Source organism: Denticeps clupeoides, chromosome 8, assembly GCF_900700375.1.
Source record: "Denticeps clupeoides chromosome 8, fDenClu1.1, whole genome shotgun sequence".
NCBI lineage: Eukaryota > Metazoa > Chordata > Actinopteri > Clupeiformes > Denticipitidae > Denticeps > Denticeps clupeoides.
Window position 1 is genome coordinate 4,645,272 of NC_041714.1, and position 21,457 is coordinate 4,666,728.

The 21,457-nt window shown below is 42.1% G+C and overlaps 1 protein-coding gene across 5 annotated transcripts in view; it reads right to left on the reverse strand.

Moving 5' to 3' along the window:
• pde10a (phosphodiesterase 10A) overlaps nucleotides 1-21,457 on the reverse strand; it is a 75,684-nt gene that overhangs the window by 29,278 nt on the left and 24,949 nt on the right. Inside the window, exon 1 of one of the 5 annotated variants that reach the window (XM_028988552.1) lies at nucleotides 2,789-2,862. The exons of the other annotated variants lie outside the window; for them this stretch is intronic. Coding sequence (XP_028844385.1) covers nucleotides 2,789-2,834 — 46 coding nt within the window. The 5' untranslated portion in view covers nucleotides 2,835-2,862. Of the gene's footprint in view, nucleotides 1-2,788; nucleotides 2,863-21,457 lie in introns of those variants that run through there. 5 annotated transcript variants of the gene reach the window in all.

Here is a 21,457-nt window from a genome sequence, read left to right on the forward strand (position 1 = left end):
ATGATCAGCATAGAAGAAATGTCTGTTAACCCGTATTTATGTTGTATTATGATATGATCTTACAATAGCAATGATTCACTAAATGGAATCTTTATTCATTCATGACATTATTGTTATTTGAGGAATTTGACCCAAAGTCTATTATTTCTAACCATTCAGGAAGTAAACCACCCTCCAAAAGTTCATGAGAAAAATAACATATCGGGCCCAGTTTTCACAGAGCTGTTTCGGATGCTGCGCATGGTCCATGTTTGCTAATGTCACGTCAAGTGTGTCTTCTAGTTACAGAAATAAATAAATTCAAGCAGGAGAGGAGGATCGAGCTACACACCCAGTCCATTCGGCTGGTGTGTAAATATTTCTGAGACAATGAACTTTAATTACATTTTAATAAACAACGTTTTAAAAGGGAGGAGCCTGTAGGCATGATTGACAGCTTGCACACACCTTAATCCTCAGTCTTAATACCACGGGGACACCAGAAACGGGATTTTGGGATCATGCTGGCTGCAAAACGGAACATGCAGAAACCACTGAACTGGTTAACAGTCCCCACACTTACACGGCACCATGAAAATATTCCCCGTAGTGAATAAAGAACACACTACAAACAGAAGCCCTGACAAACGGCAGACGTGGACGGTCCGTGTGACGGCGAGTGGCACTGTTAGTCGGGACGTGTTTATTGTGAGGCTGGGTCTGCAGGGAGGGGCCCAGCCGAGCCCGGAGAAAGAGTGGCGGGGGGGGTTTGGCGGGGTGAGCTTGATTGCGCCTAATAGGCAATTAAGTTCTTGAGAGCTCACTAAGTGCTGCTGTTTATTGTCTTTGTTGTCAGGGCAAACGGCCATTTACCGGGCCATCGCTGCGGCGGGGAGAACAGCTCTAATGCGGCCACCGGCGTCAGTGGTGTCTGCTGCAGATTCCCGCAAGCCGTCGGAGGGCAAGCCGCCCATGTCCCCGAGCTCCGCCCCGCCCAGCCCCGCCCCGCCCCGCCCCGGCGTTGATTGTCTGCTGTAGCTACGTTTTCAGGCGGAGGAAAGGTGCTCCTGGCTAGTGCCGGGATGCTGAGCAGTACATGTGGCCTACGCCAACAGCTGGGAAACATGTGTTCAGCGCTCCCCTCTCGCTGACAGACGCATAAACACATATTTGATGCTACACTCAGCCGGAATGCATAGGGTAGCAGGAGCAGTCCTGGAGATCCCACAAACAGGCAGGGGTAGCGAGGGGCTACAGACTGTTTGGGCGCACAACAACAAAAGGCAAACAGATGAGGACGGAACAGGCTGCGTTCTTTGAACACTAAAACCGAACCAGATGGGGGCACAGGCAGCCCTCTCCAGGTCTGTGTCCGGGTACGGCTCAGCCCGGAGACAACAGCAGCCGATCTGGGAGCTCCCGGCGTCCCGGTCCAGACAGACAGAGCAGAAGCTGGGGCCGCTGCAAACGTCTGCCTCTCACAGCCTGGGAACTCACACACACTGAACACAGCCGGCAAGGAGAAGCAGAGAGAGAGAGAGAGAGAGAGAGAGAGAGAGAGGGAGGGAGAGAGACGGCTGACGCTGGCCAGACACGAGACACAGCTCTTCAGGAGCGTAACGCCTCACGAGACTCCCAGAGCCAGTGCTGACGCACATGGGCCGCTTAATAAATCAGATACTGGAGGGGACGCAGTGAAATACAAAGAGCGAGATGGAGAAAAGAGAAGACTTGCTGTGTTGAAAGCTAGATGGTTAGATACATGCATTTTGTTTTAAAAGTATTACTGGTATTGGTAATATTGCATGTTAATATACAGTTATTTATAACGTCTGTGTTGTATTTACTATTACCATGTCTGTTTATATATATATATATATATATATATATATATATATATAGAGAGAGAGAGAGAGAGTTAAATAAATATTGAAAGTGGTTTAATAAAATTTGTATATACAACTGTGTATTTAACATATGTACATGCCATATGTGTATTTGATTTCCTGCATTTGTATATATTGAAAGGATCGGGATTTGAACCAGCAACCTTCCGATTACGGGGCCGCTTCCTTAACCGCTAGGCCACCACTGCTCCACATATTGCCAAATCTTACACTATTTACACATTGGTACATTTTATTGATCATAATAAAATTGAACATAATAAAATTGAACATTATTATAAGAATGAGGAATTAGGACAGTTCACACAAAACAAGGCCTAGAAAATGACATTGGAGGAGCTGGGATCATGGCAGAACGGTAGACCTCAATTCAGTTTCTTTCTCCTGCTCTCTCCTTGTCTCTCTTTATAACACACACACACACACACACACACACACACACTAAACAAAGCAGTCTCACATTCTGCCCCCTCAGACCTTGGATATGAACCTCACGCCTCCCCGACCAAACCCCCCAACCGCTCCCTCTCTCTCCACACTCACCGCAAACTAGGACACCTCAGCGTCCCCCCATACCCCCGTCCAAAGAATGGAAAAACACCCCAGAGGGGCTTTAAGACAGCAAAAATAGCGCGCAAATTTTAGTGGTGTAATCACATGGAACATCATCAAAGCTACACAATGCATCACATGACGAGGAGCGCAACAACAAACCACTAATGCAGCCCAAAAAAACCCCACAAAGTACACACAAGGACGTCGCGTGGCCGGTACCTCTCTCAAGGCCCTGCTCTCTCGATCACCGGATATTCTCCCCACTTCGTCGGACAAGATTAGTAAAGGCAGGGAGCGCTTTTTCGCCACTGCTGATGAGGCATTAAGGCAACACACTTCCTGCTCACATGTGAAACGGCGGCTTCGGCTGCACCCGTGGGATGAATGATGCATGAGCACGCAGACCAAAGCTCTTCACGACTAACGGCCGCCGCACGCGGACTTCAGAAATCATTTTGCTACTCGTCCCCTGTCACGTCTCATCATCCAACGCGCCGAGGTCGCCTGGTTTGGTAGTAGTCCATCAATCCATTGATCTGCTCCGAGTAAGGGTGAACCTCGCTTTTTTGCAAGAAACACTTGGCGCTTCACACTCTCAGTAATGCGGAAGCTTATGGCCAGCTTTGCCAGACTAAGTGCCGGAATTTCATCAGTGGCAATCTAACTCCCAAATCAGATCAAAAATTAAGTTTAGATATTAGATCAAGTTCCCTTCATGGATTCATCCAGTCCGCCAAACTGCATGTCCAGGAGAGGTGCAGTGCAGCACTCTCAAACGAACATGTTCACGAATGACACATCTGAAAACTGGCCAGAGATGAGAAGTGCTAATAATTCGTTACTGTACTGTATTCGTTACCTTTGACATGTTAGATCAAAATTAAGATGCGGATCGGCACGTGGCATCAGAGAATGCGCCCGTTCCATGTCTCCCGCGATGCCTCAGAAGGCATAAGTGCACCAATCGAATCCCAGCATGAGGCTATTGACCTGCAATAATCCAGTTTGAACATTCATGGCCTTATTTCAGAGATTTTTTCTGAAATTGTTGAAAAGAATAAGGACTCTTTCACTTTCCAATGCCTTTTGTGCCTGCCTCAGCCCCATACATTTTCGTCTTTCAAGAATTCACTATCTAATCTAAGGAAACAGGTACAGGTACGATTTAATGCTGATTGAAATGTCTAATGGCTAGTTATCAAAGTTAGCCATAATGGCAGTACCAGGCTAAAGCTATTTTATTGTGTTAGTCATTACAGTTTATTGAAGTATGTTGAAGGATGATACCAGCATGTTAGAGTGGTCGTATTTTGAGAAAAATGATCATACACACACAATTTCCATTCTGACGTAGCTCTGCTTTAATAACACATATTATCATTGACTGAATATTACAGTGTTTAATGCAATTTTACATACAGAACGGATCGCGTTCAGCAACGCATCTGAAGCACTGCAATATAGGAACTGTCGTCTGTGTGTTATCAAATCACCTGCCACGCTGGTTGGACCTGGTGAAGCAGTTGATCTTGAATTTCTGGACAGGGGAGACATCCAGTAACAAATAACAATGACCCGACCATGAACAGACACAAACAGGGCAGCTATATACACTCTTACACAGGTGAACATGATCAGGAAAAATTACACAGGATGAACATGAAACTCCTTCCAGACCGGATCATGACATCACCATAAAATAGATCTATATTAAATAATCTAGCGGGCCAAATGTAACTGTAAACCGGGCCGGATTTGGCCCACGGGTCATAAGTCTGACACCTATGTGTGACAACCAAGTGTGTTGATTGGCTGTAAATGCACGTGAGATGACTGCGCATTTACAAGCCAAGTATGTCTGCGAGGCCAGATGAAAACAGAGATCTGTACCCTGTCATGCTAATAAAATAACATGGGATTTTAAATAACATTATGGGGGTTTTGGAATTATTGATTGTACAGAGGATAAAATGATCATACAAACACAATAATTATCATTAGTGTGTGGAAAAACAATATTTCAGTTTTACATATCGCCAAGCACTCAGTACTAGCATTCAGTCCTACAATTTTCACACATTCAGCTTCCAAAGACTTAAACATTTACATTTACAGCATTTGTCAGACGCCCTTATCCAGAGCGACTTACAATCAGTAGTTACAGGAACAGTCCCCCCCTGGAGCAATTGAGGGTTAAGTGTCTTGCTCAGGGACACAATGGTAGTAAGTGGGATTTGAACCTGGGTCTTCTGGTTCATAGGCGAGTATGTTACCCACTAGGCTGTTACCACCCTATTAAAACCCTATATTAAAAATATATATATGTGGTCTGAGCAAGAGACTTAACCCTGAGTGTCTCCAGGGTGACTGTCCCTGTAAATATTGCCTGTAAATTGTTCTGGATAAAGGCATCTGATAAATGTTGTAAAAGTACATATACATTCATTTTAATAGTTATTAGTGGCAGAGTAATTAGTAACATTCCACTAAACATTTATATAAAAAAATACCTAAAATAAGTACATGTGTAATTTATCCACCTCTGGTACAAACATTGTACTCCTGCATCCTTACGTTACGTTATTTCTTTTTCTGCCAAATGTTTTGTCTGACTTCTGAAAAAAGCTTGTTGGAATCCACCCTGGGTGCAGTGTTAGCCCACCAGTGCAATCTTTTACTTTTAATACCTAAATTGTAAACATGAATATCTGTCTTTCTGTCTAACTGCATTTACAAAACTGGCAAATTACTCTTAATTCATTGAATTAAGTCCCATCTCACGACATGGCATGGACCTAAAACGAGAGAAAATGGGCAAAAGGTCAGGCGTAGACGTTTTCTCTGCACTGAATACTCTCACCAGCTCTTCTGTTAATTTATTATTACATTAATCTGACATGAGGCTTTGACCAAAAATGGCTGTCCTTCGCTGGGATACTTTGTTGTTAAGAATGTTTCACTTTAACTTAAGAGTAAATAAGTTGAATTAATACTCAAACTTTAACTAAAGTCTTTTCTGTTTATGGAGACTAAGATGGAAAGTGAAGTATGTTTGATAAATCTGTTTTTTTCAGAGTCGATTCTTTTTCCTTCGTGGCTTCTTTGTTCACTTTTGTCATCATCAAAAGTCGCTTCATGAGATGCTCATTAAGATGAACAAGTTATTTCATTGTCCCGTATCTACAGTTTTGTTCTATAATGTAAAAAAAAAAGCGAATGAGCAGGTGTGTCCAAACTTTTAACAGAAAGTGTTGTCTGGAGTGAATCAAGAATCGTTTTTTGAAAGTGAAAAAATGTGAAAGTGATTTTCATTGTGAAACACTGCAGCACAGCACACGGTGACACAACAAAATGTGTCCTCTCGGTGGTCATCCATAACAGGCGCTCGGGGAGCAGTGTGTGGGGGCGGTGCTTTGCTCAGTGGCACCTCAGTGGCACCTTGGCGGCTCGGGATTCAAGCCGGCAACTTTGTAGTTACGGGGCCGCCAGGCCACAACTGCCCCAAGGCCACTGCCACCACTAATAATGTTTCAAATCAAAACTGACACCACTTTTCCAGTGATGGCAGAAGATGTGCCATAATGCTCACTGCCAACAATGCTCAGCGGCAGCTTCAACTCAGGAAGCGTTGGTGGAATCCCACTGCTACCTTAGATGCCATAAAGGTGGCCTTTTCAATGTGCAAGTCATGTGACAATTCTTGGCATTCAAAAAATTCTGAAAACTGTGATACAAAAAGAAAGAAAAGAATTATCAGTTAGTAAGAAAACTTTGCTTTGGCCCCTAGGCCATCGTTCCTTCTTGCTGGAGACTGATAAGGGGTTTTTCCAGCACATTACAAGCATTCCTGATGTTTTTCCCCCCATTTTATTTTTTCCTTGTTCTTTCCTCGGCTACATGGACTTGTGACTGCACTGACCAAGGGACCCCAGGGATCACTGGTATACTTGTGGGCCTCATACATCCCACACTGTCCCAGCTGATGATGTCCCCTCTGACTAAATCTAAAAGGGAAGGGGGAAATGTTCACCCCACTGGGATGGTGGACACAGCTTGTTCAGATGCTTGACCTTTGGGGTTTGAGCAGTGAAATATTTTCCTTTTTGGGGCGACTGACACCAAAGGCCTGACGTCACCGCAATTCTCAAAAGCATACATATAAAAAGGCGCTTCGCCCAATAAGGACATACATGTCCATTTTCTGTCAAACGTGGAGGACGTCAGCTCACAAGGTCCTACAACAGCACTGTGGTTAACAACAACAACAGAAAAAAATCTCAAATGGGAGCTTCTCACGAAAGAGGATTCCGTGTGCAAGGACGCAAAAATGTTACATTGAAGTTACTCACCAGAATGCCATTGGAATGTTTAAATGTATACACTTGATATTAATTATTTTTACACAGACTAAGATCATGCAAATTATATTACATAAATTTTTATGTTTTTTTGGGGTGGCTTTGGACATTATTCAGAAAATGTAAAATATTATTGAGAAATACTGAACACATTATATACACCTTTTTGTGATTCATTTTAAATTTAGTTTAATGTAACCAATCATAAGGCTAAATATTCCATATAACGAGTGTAACTGGCTGTTGTGAACATGTTTTTCAGATATGCTTTTACGGAGTACAGCTGTTGATAGTCTCTTTTTACTGTATCTATCATGCTCCAGCAGTCCACAGATCTATCAGTCCTCCCTGGCAATCCCGTACAGTCGCATCTCAGCGGTGGGCCCTTGGAAAGTAGAACTCCAGACTTTTCAGGATCCTGTTTCGTTTGGCTGCAGTGGCCGGTGGACTTGACAGATTTCACAGAGCAGTTAAGTAATAAAAAGTTTTTTTGTTTTTTTTTTAAATCAGTATTCGTTCTCAAACGACCGCTTCCACTCAGACTCAAAACGTCAGTGGGGATTTCACGCACACGCAGGTTTGTAGAGAACATTAACCAGTCAGAAACACCGCCCGCACCCATCTCAGTCCCTTTATTTTTTTTTTTTTTTTAAACTTTGTTTATTAGAATTAGAGCATAGGCAATAGCAATATTCTCAGAAGGTTACAAAAGAAAACAGCTCAAACTCTCAAACTTAAACAACCAAACAGAAGAAAAAGGATAATAATAATATAAAAATATTATATATATATATATACACACACATATATATACACACACATATATATACACATTGATACATACATACACATTCAGATATACCCAAAAAAAAGAAAAAAAAAGAAAAATAAAAAAGAGGGAAAAAAAAAAAAAGAAAAAAACACAAAACCAAAAAAAAAAAAAAAAAAAAAAAGCAGCTTACAATCCACCCCCACCATCAACCTATACAAAAATAAATAAATAAGTAAATAAATTTAAAACCACTTCTGCAGAGCTCCACCGAGATGCGGACTGTATCACCCAGGACCAGAAGGGAAATTCTTATTCTTAACCAGATCAAGGAAAGGACCCCATATCTTTTTAAATGTCTTAAGGGAACCCCTAAGTGAAAGTCTTATCCTTTCCAGTTTAACAAAATAAAGAATATCTCGTATCCAGTGAATTTGGCTGGGAGGTTTCGAGGATTTCCAGTTTGTTGTAATGAGTCTTCTTGCCAGTAAGGTAGAGAAGGCCAGCATGTCCCTTTGATGAACAGATAATGAAGAAGGTGAGGAGAAAACCCCAAACAATGCCCCAAGTGGGTTGGGCTCTATTCTTTTCCCCACAAATTCTGACAACATGTCAAATATTTCAGTCCAGTACTGGTGTAAAGAAGGGCAAAGCCAGAACATATGAATAATATTGGCAGGGGACTGCTGACATCGGTCACACAAAGGACTGACGCCCTCATAGATTTGTGATAACCGCAGCTTAGTGTAATATGAACGGTGTAAGATTTTAAACTGTATGAGGCCAAGTCTAGCACAAATAGTTGATCCGTGAACTCGCAGCAAAACCTCCCCCCAAATCTCATCAGGAATTTCCTGTCCCAAATCCTCTTCCCAGAGTGTCTTCAGAGGGGTTAGTGAATTAGTACATGTATTAAAAATCTGATTGTAAGTATGAGAAACCGAACCTTTCAGAGATGGAGTTGGTTTAAGAAGGTCATCTAAAACAGAGTCTGGGGGTAGATTGGGAAATGTGGGAAAGGTATGATGAGCAAAGCTACGCACCTGCAAGTATCTAAAGAAATGATGCTGAGGAAGAGAATATTTCTGAAGCAGTTGTGAGAAAGAGGCAAAGACATTGTCTATGTATAGGTCTTTAAAAGAGTGAATGCCAGCTTTTGACCACATAGAGAACAGATCATCAACCAGAGATGGAGGGAACTGGTGATTTGCAGCCAGCGGGGCATAGGTGGAAGAAGTTTGTAACCCAAAGTACCGTTTAAACTGCACCCAAATTCTGAGAGTAGTTCTAACAATCCTATTTTTAGTATAAGGCAAAGTGGAAGACAGGATAGCAGAGTGCACTAAAGCTCTCAGAGATGTAGGTTTGACCGAATTTGCTTCTATTGCCAACCAATTGATTTGAGCATCTGATGGTTCGGACTGAACCCAGTATTTGAGGATCCTAATATTAGATGCCCAGTAATAAAACCTAAAATGTGGTAAGGCTAACCCACCCAGTTTTCTTGGTCTTTGTAAGTATTGTTTGCGTAGTCTTGGAACTTTCTTGTTCCAGATAAACTCAGAGATCACAGAGTCAACTTTCTGAAAAAATGACTGAGGCAGAAATATTGGTATGCATTGAAATAGGTAAGAAAAACGTGGTAAAATATTCATTTTCACCGTATTAACACGTGCAGTCAGGGACAGATTGAGAATGGACCACCGTTCACAATCCTCTCGAACCTTAGATAGCAAGGAAACAAAATTAGCCTTTAAAAGATCTTCAAATTTAGATGTGACAGAGACACCAAGATATGTAAAATGATGGGCAATTTTAAAGGGTAAGCTATAAAGAGGGTAATTCCTAGCAGCAGTACTAATGGGAAATAATTCACTTTTATTCAAATTTAATTTATAACCAGAAATCTCAGAGAATGATTGAAGAATAGTAAGAGCAGCAGGGATTGAAACTGGTAAATTAGAGATATATAACAAGAGGTCATCTGCATAAAGGGACACTCTCACCTCCCGCCCATTCCTAACAATTCCAGTAATCTGAGTGTTAGACCTAAGTGCAATTGAAAGAGGTTCAACTGCAAGCGCAAATAATAAAGGGCTTAAGGGGCAACCCTGTCTAGTCGAACGATAGAGGGGGAAATATTCAGATTGAGTATTATTTGTTCTAACAGATGCTTGCGGTGAGGAGTAAAGTATCTTAATCCATGAAATGAAGTTTGTTTTAAAGCCAAACCTTCCCAGTGTATGAAAAAGATAGGGCCATTCCACTCTATCAAAAGCCTTTTCAGCATCGAGTGATATGAGGACCTCCTGAGCTGAGGGATCCGGAGTGTTATAAATTATATTAAACAGACATCTAAGGTTAGAGAAAGAGTGTCTGTTTCGGATAAATCCTGTTTGGTCTGCAGAGATGATGCTTGGGAGGGTAGATTCCAGTCTTACAGCCAACAATTTTGATAAAAGTTTAAAATCTGCATTCAACAAGCTGATTGGGCGGTAGGATGAGCAGCACAAAGGATCTTTGCCCTTTTTTAAAAGCAGTGAGATGGTGGCTTGTGAAAGGGTTTGAGGAAGGCAGCCAGAGTCAAACGATTCATTATACATGTCTAGCAATAATGGAGCCAGTTTATCCCAGAACTTTCTATAGAATTCACAAGGAAATCCATCAGGTCCGGGACATTTTCCAGTTTGCTGAGACATCAGTGCCGATCTAAGTTCTGCAATGGTGATTGGCTTCTCTAAATCCTCAGCAATGGATGTGTCTATGGAGGGAATATGCAGTTTGTCAAAAAAATTATCAAACTCAGCAGAAGAAGATGTAAGATCAGAGGAGTAAAGAGACACATAGAATTCCTTAAAGGCTTTGTTAATTTCCAGGGGATCAGAGGTTTTGCCCGAGACTGTTTGGATCTGTAGTATTTGACGGGAAGCTGCTGTCCGACGTATCTGGTGTGCCAATAACTTGCTGGCCTTGTCTCCATGTTCATAATAGTTAGCTCTGGATTGAAGTATCATTTCTGTAGCTTGATGTGTCATAAGAGTGTCATACTCTGCTTGCACAGAGAGACGCTCCTTGTATAAGTCTGGGGATTGATTAATGGCGTATTCATTGTCTAAATGAAAAATATGCTGCAACAACTCAGTCTCTTTTCGCTTTCTAAGTTTTTTCTCATAGCCTAAGTAAGAGATAATCTCCCCCCTTATATAAGCCTTCAGGGTTTCCCACAACAAAGACGCTGATATATCAGGGGTTTTATTGAAGCTAATAAATAAGTCAATCTGTTGTGAAATGAACTTATTAAACTCTTCATTCAAAAGAAGTCAAGTATTAAGCCGCCATGGTGCTCTAGTGTGATTAAATTTCTTGAAAAATATATTAATTGAGATTGATGCATGGTCTGATAAGGCAATGGCATCATATTTACAATCTGATGTGGATGAAAGTAATCTATTATCCACCAAAAAAAGATCAATGCGAGTGAAGGTATGGTGAACTTGAGAAAAAAAGGAGTATTCACGTTTAGTAGGATTGAAGAAACGCCAGGCATCAGAAACTGCATATTCTTTCATAAAAGATAAAATAGCCTTAGCCGACCTAGAAGGAGCACAAACTGTAGAAGAAGAGCGGTCCAAGTGGGGATTAAGCCAGCAATTGAAGTCACCCCCTAATATTAGATAATGTGTAGACAAATCAGGAATCAATGAAAAGAGACGTTTGAAGAAACCCTCATCGTCATAATTGGGGGCATATATATTAATTAGAGCCACTGAAGTATTATGGATTTGGCCCGTAACAATTACGAATCTCCCATTAGGGTCAGATACTACACTTGTATGTACAAAAGGGACAGATTTATGCAGTAGTATGGCTACTCCTCTTGCTTTCCCTGAGAATGAAGAGTGGTAGGTTTGATTGATCCAGCCCTTCTTAAGTCTGACATGGTCTGAGGGTTTGAGATGTGTTTCTTGTAAGAATATTACATGGGCACCTGCGTGATTAAGATAATGAAAGATCTTACTACGTTTTATAGGATTGTTGAGCCCCCTACAGTTGAGACTAGCAAATAAAATGTTGCCCCCACCTGGGATCGATACAGAATTAGCCCTGGTCATAACTTAGAGTAAAAGAGGAATGTTGTCTCAAAGTGGAACTCCGCAATAAAGTGGGAAGTGAAGTAAGCTGAATGTAAAATAAAATTAATAAAACAAAAAGGAAAAATAAATAACTGAAATAAAAAACCAAGACCCCACCCCACCCAACCTAGCAGAAGCCTCTCCCAAAACTGGAGGCGCGCCACCCACCCCATAACACACCATCTTCTTGGCACGTCCGTGGATGGTGCAAGTAACCTACTGCCCATCACTACAAGACGTTCCTAATGAAGAGTGACAAATTGGAAATCCAATAACCGTGCACAAAAATAACTAAATTAAAGTTAACCCTTAGTAACAAATTGCACTAACCCTAAGTAGGAAAAACAGGATTAGTAAGTGAAACATAAACCTACAACTTGAAAACACCGGCAATATTAATTTGCATTCACAATACCTAAAGGAAGGCACAGTATATCTTAAAAAAGAAGAGAATAAAATAACTACACACACACAATCTAAATTTCGACATTTCTAAAGGTAGCACCAAGAAAGAAAGATCGACATCATAGCTCTATTAGAGTACATAATCAGATCTTCTTAAAAGAATATAAAGCTCACCTTGTGAGAAAGTTTTAGAACAACACCGGGAACATGAATTCCGCGATGTTACCAGCAACAATGGCACGTTAGCTAATTAGCTAGCTAGAGGGAATCTGGAGCCACCACCTTTTTCACTTTCTTCTCAATAAAGTCCAGCGCCAAAGCGGGATCCTCGAACCTGTGGGTCTGACCGTTGGCCAGTGTAATGCGCAGTGTGGCCGGATAGAGAAGTCCAAACTTAATGTTCGGGCAGCAGTGGAGCTCCTTCTTCACGTTAGCGAATGTCGCTCTTTTCTTCGCCACCGCCGCTGTGAAGTCCGGGAAAATAGAAATCTTCTTACCCATGTGGAGAAGAGGAGACATTTCTCCGGCTCTTCGTAGAATCTCGTTCCGAACCTGGAACAGGTTAACTCTAATAATAAGTGGACGCGGAGGTTCGCCATCTTTGGACCTGGGACGTAAGGTACGGTGAGCACGATCCAGTACAGGTTTCTCATCAAGACCGAGTAGGTCCTGCAGGAACTGCGCCACAAACTCAGTTGGTCGTGGGCCCTCCAGACCCTCGGGAAGTCCCACCAAGCGAATATTATTTAATCTGGAGCGACTTTCCAGGTCTTCACATTTCCTGGACAGGTAATCTACCTGTGCTGTTAGCGTGCTAACGCTAGCCTGCAGCTCGGTTAGCTTACCATCGTGATCGTTCGCCGAACGTTCGAGATTCGCGATTGTCTCTCCTTGTGCAGCTAACCTGCCATCAAAAACTTCCAGAGCCACCGTTATCTCCCTTCGGACAGTTTCCGAAATAATAGAGTCAAATTTGTCAAGGATGTCGGTTCGCATCTCGTCCATCATTCGTCTCATACCCAGCAATAAACTTTCGTTAGTGTCCGACTGTGAAGTAGCTTCCAGCTCAGGAGAAGACCGATGTTTACTGCGGCCTGACTTAGATTGCTCGGTTTTTCCGCGGTTAGCCATTGTGCCATACACTAAAAATTAAAATAATAGGCGAGCAGCTTTGGCACAAAAGTTTGGTTCGAAAAAGAGGGTAAATCAAGTGCACTTAAAAAGTAAAAATTATATAAAAAGTCACCCTTCTGAGGAGCCACTGGAAAACACGTCTACATCCCCCTGTCTCCGCAGCGCCCCCCATCTCAGTCCCTTTATAATGCCACTAGCACCACCCTCGTCCCGGGGGTCGGGGCCAAAATAAACAACGCAAGTTGCTCGCACAATAGGCTCCAGTGTTGGCCAGGTGGAAGAGATCCGTTCTCAAACACAGATTATCCATGTTCCAAAACAATGTATCAGGATCCCACCGTACGTACGCGCTGCGTTACGGAGATTTACTCCACACGTGGCCGGACCTGCAATTTATCACACGTAGCTAGGCGACCAGCGATGTCTAAAGTTTCTTCTGGGAGATGAATCTGAACCGAGTGCTGCGCTAATGGGCCTGTGACCGTAAGAGAGTGACATGGAAAACCATCGTCCCGAACAGCAGCAGGAGAAGCACCCAACAGAAACGGAGCCGAGCTGCTTCACGGAGGGCAAGAGATATAACATAGGGTCCCTGCAAGTATAGAAAACTGGCCAGAACATGTGGGGATGTTCATGTGCAAGTTACCAGCAGCAGAGGAAAGAAGGTTTATCGTGATTAAGACCTAATTTCAGCTCTAATGCCTGCTATGTCCTTATTTTACAATGGCACACTCTTCCGTTTTTAGATCAGTTCAGTGCCACTGTCACTTATCCCCCTGGATGTCTTAAATGCGTCATGCTCCTTTTTCTAAGGCCTCATTTTGGTAGAGGAGCATTGCTGCTTTGGTGGAGAGTTAAGACGGCTTCACAGTTACCTGATTTATTAACATACTTTTTGTATTGAATCTGACTATATGTTCGCTTGGTTTGCCCAAACGTTTTTGGGTTGAATGGTAAACTATGCCAACGCTAACAAATTGTCCCGTCCTGACCATTTCGTCTTGGGCTGTGTCCACATGTGTCTAGTTAGTTGTGTGGGTAGAACCTGCCTTCCGTCTCTAGTCTCTGTTAGCTACTCGCTGTCACCTGGTTTGGCCCTCGAGTCCATGTATGTCAAGTTCTGTTCAAAAAAGACAAGCATGACATAAATACACGTGACTGCAAAAAAACTAAACAAAAAAACTTTGAGATTCATCATGTAAACTTCATAAAATAATTTTTTTTTTTTTTGCTACTGTACCAAAATACAAAGACTTCTGTTGCAGAACAATGTTATCGAACGGCTCAAAGCTAATACGAGTTATATTCAGTATTCGGCTACTTTGGATATTTGAATGTAACCTTATCATAAAAAAAAACATTACCCTAATCAAATTATGACAAAGATGACTTATTACACAGACCATATGAACTACACTTATTGCATAAGAATCTCAGGCAAACAACGAATCGCCTTCACCTCCTGACGTAACATAATTGAGAAATAAGAAAACTCTTCACAGCCATACATGCTGCATGAATCACTACGGAGACGCAGCGAGGGAAGGAAAAAGCGCTGTTTTCAGCAACGTTCTCCTGGCAATGTGTCAAGGGCAGGCTGCCAAGGTACCACTTTTCGCTTGCCTGACATGAGGCTGATGGGGGGGAGGGGGGTGAAGAGCGGGAGGGGGGGGGGGGTCTGGGAGGGTGCGTGCGTCAGCAGGTCCGCCTGGGACTCCCTTGCCAGGAGGTGGGAAGAGCATGTGTTTCTTATCTTATCTACGGGAGGGCTGGAGCACCGCTGGGGCACTGACGTGTGAAAGCAAGAAAGAAAGGAGCAGGAAATGGGCCGAGGGCCACCTCTGACCCATTGAAGGGTGGCAGGGTTGTGAAGGAGACGTGGGCCCAGACCTATTAAGGGGAGACCCCCATCATTACACTGACTTATTCTTCACCCACTTTTTTTCCACTACATCTATAGAGAACAGTGGCGCTACTGATCTCAGAGCAGGAATGACATCAATAATCAGGGAACAAAAGCAGGAGTGAAACACACCAAACCAAAAGCAACGTCTGACGGCTGATTTGTCAATTGTCACAACTGAAATGTGCACGGCTGATGAAAGCTGTTGCACAAACTGGTTCCACTGCCAGAGTTGAGCAGATAACTTGCACTGACAATTTGTTACGCTTTTTTCAATAAGAGAGCCACACATCCATATTTTTTGGAATGACTGGATAGATAAGTCCATTTAAGACAATCTTTTTTTAATTTAGTTAAAAGTAAACACTTTATAAACTCTATAATTTAATGCATAGCCATCCTTTTCAAATCCACACACACACACACACACACACACACACACACACACACACAGTCATTCACAGACATAAAAGTGACTTCAAAGTGAATCGACACATTTACCCATGTTTACATGCTATACACACAAAAACAGAGACACACACACATACACACACAGAAAGTGATTTCCATGGAAATGCAATTTGCATTATTTCCACTCTCCTGGTCTGGGAGATTAGAGGGAAAGGGTGAGGGATATAAGCGGCACCTCAGATGTACCGCAGATAAGGCATGTCCTCAGCTGCATGCCATGCTGCTCGCCTTGAGGCCTTCAAATACAGCGCGGTGTCTGTGAGTGCCACACAATCACCTTGCTCTTTATAATCCAAGGCCTGCTTATGCACAGCGATAACCTGTCAAAGTGATGTGATTCACCCAGGCCAAGTCAAGATTTATGGTAAAAATACATTTATACATAAGGGGTGATGCACCCTCCATCATGCAGCATAAGACTGTTCTAAAATGTCAATAAAACTTTTTAGGAAGTGTCATAAAAATCTATAAGGTCTCAAGAACTCTGTATAAGTATGAACATGTTATTGGACTATATTAAAAACCACAGGGTTTCATGGGCTGTTTATTTATTAGTTTGTCTGATTACTGATTAACAGAGAACATTTTTATGACTGTTTTATTTTACTGATAAACCCTGAAGGATTTTCAGGACCTTTCACCCTTGCCTTGGTCTCAGGTGAGGGCCACCATGGCCACATACTGAATCCTCTCGTGGGCTCTTGCTGGGAGTATAAAGATGCACAAGGTCACATCTGGCCACACAGGGGGGTTCAATTATACAAATTGTAATTATTATTATTAAGGGTGGTAGTAGCCAGACACCAGAAGACCTTAAAGTCACAGGTTCAAACCCCACTTACTACCACTGTGAGCAAGACACTGTCATTTTTTGCCATTTCTAAAACATGGGATTGAATCTGTTCTTCAAACCAAAGGTTTATGGCAAATTGGCGAGAGCAGCAGTTTAGAGAAACTATTATAGCTGTCTTGCAAATACACAAACCTATGCCTGGCAAACCCTAGCAAGATTGGCATAGTTCACACTGAATGTGAAATATATAAAACATGCTCACATCAACACAGATGTTAAACACGTTGTACTGTGGAATACAAAGCAGATTTCCCGCCTGCCGCACCTCCAACAACTGAACTGTGCTCGACATGAAGGTCAACCTGCTGACCCTGGTGTCACTGGCCTTCAGGATGTCCCTTTATCCTGTCGAGGAAAAGGGACATGGGTGTTCGAAATGGCTGCACGCCTCTCCCCTGAGAACAGAGAGTGTGATGATCTCGAGTCCACATCTGGAGAAAACTCTAAAAGCAGGGAGCACTGGGGCGACCAGTGGAACGCATCTGATGAGAACAGCAGGCCGCCTCCCACCGATCAGGTCAAGGTCACAACCAAACACCTAAATACTGAAACTTGCATTTGCAGTCTAGTTTCAGACCTGCATGTCCTCATGTCAGAGTATTGTGTATCCTATTATAACTTATGTAACTGTGATTTAATTAGATTTATTGTGTCTGACAGAAAGAAAATTAAAGCCATCTCGTCTTGTAATGTTGGCTTCACATTTTATCTCCTATACATACTTATGCACTTAAAGGGACAATTTCGTCAAATGGGGAAAAAGTCTTTTGAAAAAGTGAAAGTGAAGTGATTGTCATTGTGAAACACCGCAGCTCAGCACATGATGACATAACGAAATTTGTCCTCTGCTTTTAACCCTCACCCTGAGTGAGCAGTGGGCAGCCATGACAGGCGCCCGGGGAGCAGTGTGTGGGGACGGTGCTTTGCTCAGTGGCACCTTGGCGGATCGGGATTCGAACCGACAACCTTCTGATTACGGAGCCGCTTCCTTAACCGCTAGGCCACCACTGCCCCGCCTAAGCCACCACTTCCCTAAATACATGACCCCTTTTCAGTCTAACATTTTATCACAAATACTAGACCAAAATGGTCTTTTTTCAAGAGCAAATTCTATTCTCTACTATAATCGAAGCATTTTTACAAAACATCTGTAGCATTCCATATGGTAGTTTTACACTAACTTATATAAATAATACATAAAACACTTTTTCTGACTCGTTTTTATGTTATTAGCCCGCTAGCTATTCATTCATGAGTACATCCATACCCTGTACACGCCGGATGCTAAGCTACCTGCACTCACACGTTTCTGAGCAACGTAACAGCCTAGGCAAACAAACAGGGCCCTGTCACTAACACATGACAACTTAAATTCTTACATTAGTGTAAAGGAATGTACTGTGATGATTGAATGACGTCGGGATTTAAGCGGGGAAGTGTCTGTGATGAGAGCTTCCTTTATCTAGTTAAGGACTTCCTAGACGTCCAATTGCTCTGAGGAATGCCTGTCAGATCACATTAAGGATGACCTGGTGTATCCTCTAACAACAGTCAACGCCACAGTGTTCACTCGCCCCAACACACGTTTCTTCATATGCATTTTTACCTGCCGAATATACCAATATGCATGAATTAAACACAACACGCAAACATACATACATAACCACAGTGGATATGAAAAGTGCAAACACCCCAGTTAAAATGTCAGGTTTATGTCCTGTAAAAACCGAGGCCACTATTATACGACATTAAATGTCACCTACAATCTGTACAATTCAATTAAGAAACAAGCAAATCTGCTCAACACACATGCTGTTGGGAGACTTGGTGTATTTTTTGGTGTGCAAATTTCAGCTTAGCCTGGATATTTTCCTTTTTAATAAAATGCTTCTGTCTTGTAACCGTACCCAACAATCAAGATACATGAAGAATACGGAAGATTGTTGTCACATGAACTACAGTCGTGGCCAAAAGTTTTGAGAATGACACAAATACTGGTTTTCGCAAAGTTTGCTCCTTCTGTTTTATTGCAGCAATTTGCATGTTATGAAGAGCGATCAGATGAATTGAAAATGAACTTAATCCCAAAGCAACCTTTTCCACTGCATTTCAGCCCTGCCACAAATTATTTTGGGGATCCTCTCATTAACACAAGTGAGAGGGTTGATGAGCTCAAGGCTGGAGATCATTCTGTCCTGCTGGTTGAGCTAGAACAGCAGACTGGATGCTTTAAAAGGAGAATGATGCTTGAAATCATTGTTCTTCCTCTGTTAACCATGCTTACCTGCAAGGAAACACGTCCAGTCACAACTGCGTTGCATAAAAAGTGGCTTCACAGGCAAGGATGTTGCTGCTACTAAGATTATACCTCAATTAACCATTTATCAGACAATTAAAACATTCAAGGAGAGAAGTTCAAGAGTTGTGAGAAGGCTTCGGGTCGACCAAGAAAGTCCAGCGAGCGCCAGGATCATCTCTTAAGCAATTGATTGGCGTCTCCTAAGTGCCAGGACCATCTCCTTTCTGATTGTTTGGGGCATCTGGAAAAATGATTGTCTGGAGAAGACAAGGTGAGCTCTACCATCAGTCTTGCCTCGTGCCAACAGTAAAGCATCCTGAGACCATTCATGTATGGGGCAACTTCTCATCCAAGGGTGTGGGCTCACTCACAATTTTAACTAAGAACACAGCCATGAATAAAGAATGATACCAAAACCTTCTCCAACAGCAACTTCTCCCAACCACCCAAGAACTGTTTGGTGAAGAATGATGCCATCTGACAAACTCCAAGCACTGATTATGAAGGATTATGAAGGAATCAATCTGGATTTGGCAGAGGTCTTGAAAAAAGGGTCAACACTGCAAATATTGACTCTTTGTATAAACGTGATCTAATTGTCAATAAAAGTCTTTAAAACTTATAAAATGCCTGTAATTATACTTCAATACAGGACAGAAACAACCGACAAAAAGATCTAAAAACAGTGAGTCAGCAAACTTTGTGAAAACCAGAATTTGTGTCATTCTCAAAACTTTTGGCAATGTACTTTCAACCAGTGCAATTCCTGCAGCTCCTTCAGTGTTGCTGTAGGTCTCTTGGCATCCTCTCTTTTGGAGGAATATTCAGTTTTTAGCAATGTCACTGTGGTCCAATGTTTTCTGTGCTTTTGGATGACTGTCTTCACTATGTTCCATGGTATATCGAATTACATGGATTTTTTTCTCCTGACTGATACCTTTCAACAATCAAATCCCTTTGATGCTTTGTAAGCTCTCAGTGAACCATGGCTGTTGCGCTAGAAGCAAATAAAATTACAGGAAAATTAAACTAGGACAGATTTTGTCAAATGTCTTGTTTTCAGATTGTTTCAGAAGGGGAAGGTGGGCCAAATATGGCCAAGATTCATTTAAAGATTTATTGTGGTGCTTTACAAATGTGTACAGGGGTGTGCACACTTTTTAAATCCACTGTGTGTGTCTTGGGTAGGAGTCTACCAGCATGGAACATCTTGGCTTGGCAACATTTGCTCACTCTTCGTGGCAAAAGCGCTCCAACTCTGTCAGATTGTGAGGGTATATCTTGTGCACAGCACTCTTCAGATCACCCCACTGATGTTCTGGTGCACACTTTAATTCTGTTTGTATTCTTTTTGTTTTGTATTCATTTACTGCATGAATGATACACTCACTTGTAAATGGCAAATATACAGTATAAGCCAAAAGTTTGGACACACCTTCTCATTCAATCTGTTTTCTTTATTTTCATGACAATTTAATTGGTAGATTCTCACTGAAGGCATCAAAACTATGAATGAACACATGTGGAGTTAGGGTGGTTAGGGTTAGGGTTAGGGTGGTAGTAGCCTAGTGGGTAACACACTCGCCTATGAACCAGAAGACCCGGGTTCGAATCCCACTTACTACCATTGTGTCCCTGAGCAAGACACTTAACCCTAAATTGCTCCAGGGAGACTGTCCCTGTAACTACTGATTGTAAGTCGCTCTGGATAAGGGCGTCTGATAAATGCTGTAAATGTAAATGTAATGTAAATGGAGTTATGTACTTAACAAAAAGTGGAGACCTGGCCTTCACAGTCACCGGACCTGAACTCAATCGAGATGGTTCAAGACTGTTGGAGAACCATTTCAGGTGACGACCTCTTGAAGCTCATCGAGAGAATGCCAAGAGTGTGCAAAGCAGTAATCAGAGCAAAGAAACTAGAATATAAAACATGTTTTCAGTTATTTCACCTTTTTTAGTTAAGTACATAACTCCACATGTGTTCATTCATAGTTTTGATGCCTTCAGTGAGAATCTACCAACGTAAATGGTCAGAAAACACATTGAAAGAGACGCTGTGTCCAAACTTTTGGCCTGTACTGTAAATTTCAGATTTACACTTAACAAGAACAAGAAGCTATTACAACCCCCTCTGTCTGTATAAAATTAGTGTTGGAACACAATGTGGTATCATACCATCGTGAGCATTATTTGAACAGTAGTGTGCTGCAGACAGTAGTGTGTTGCTATAAAAATGCACAAAAGGGGCAAATAAAAATGGACGAGAGGAAGGCCATCATAACAATTAGAAGAGTTGGTCTTTCCTACAGCGAATGTCAGAAGAAAGTCAAGGTCTCCTTCACCATCAAAAGATACTCAGAAGCTAGGGAAGACCCTGACAGGAAGATGTCTGGCAGACCCAGACCTGCATCAGAAGACAAATCAAAAGCGGATCACAGGACAACAGCTTCAAGCAACTTAACAGTAGTTGTGTTGTATTGCAAGACAATGACCCAAAAACGTAAGTCCAGGCCAGAACTACTTTTATGAAACAAGAACAAAATTGTAAACTTGAAAACACCGAGTGACCAGCACAGTCTCCAGACATAAAGCCCATCAAGCTGGTTTGGGATGAACTAGAGAGAAAACTAAAAGGCAAAGTGTGTCCAGAGGGTTAAAGTGGCTACTTTCAGGACTTACTTTGGTTAA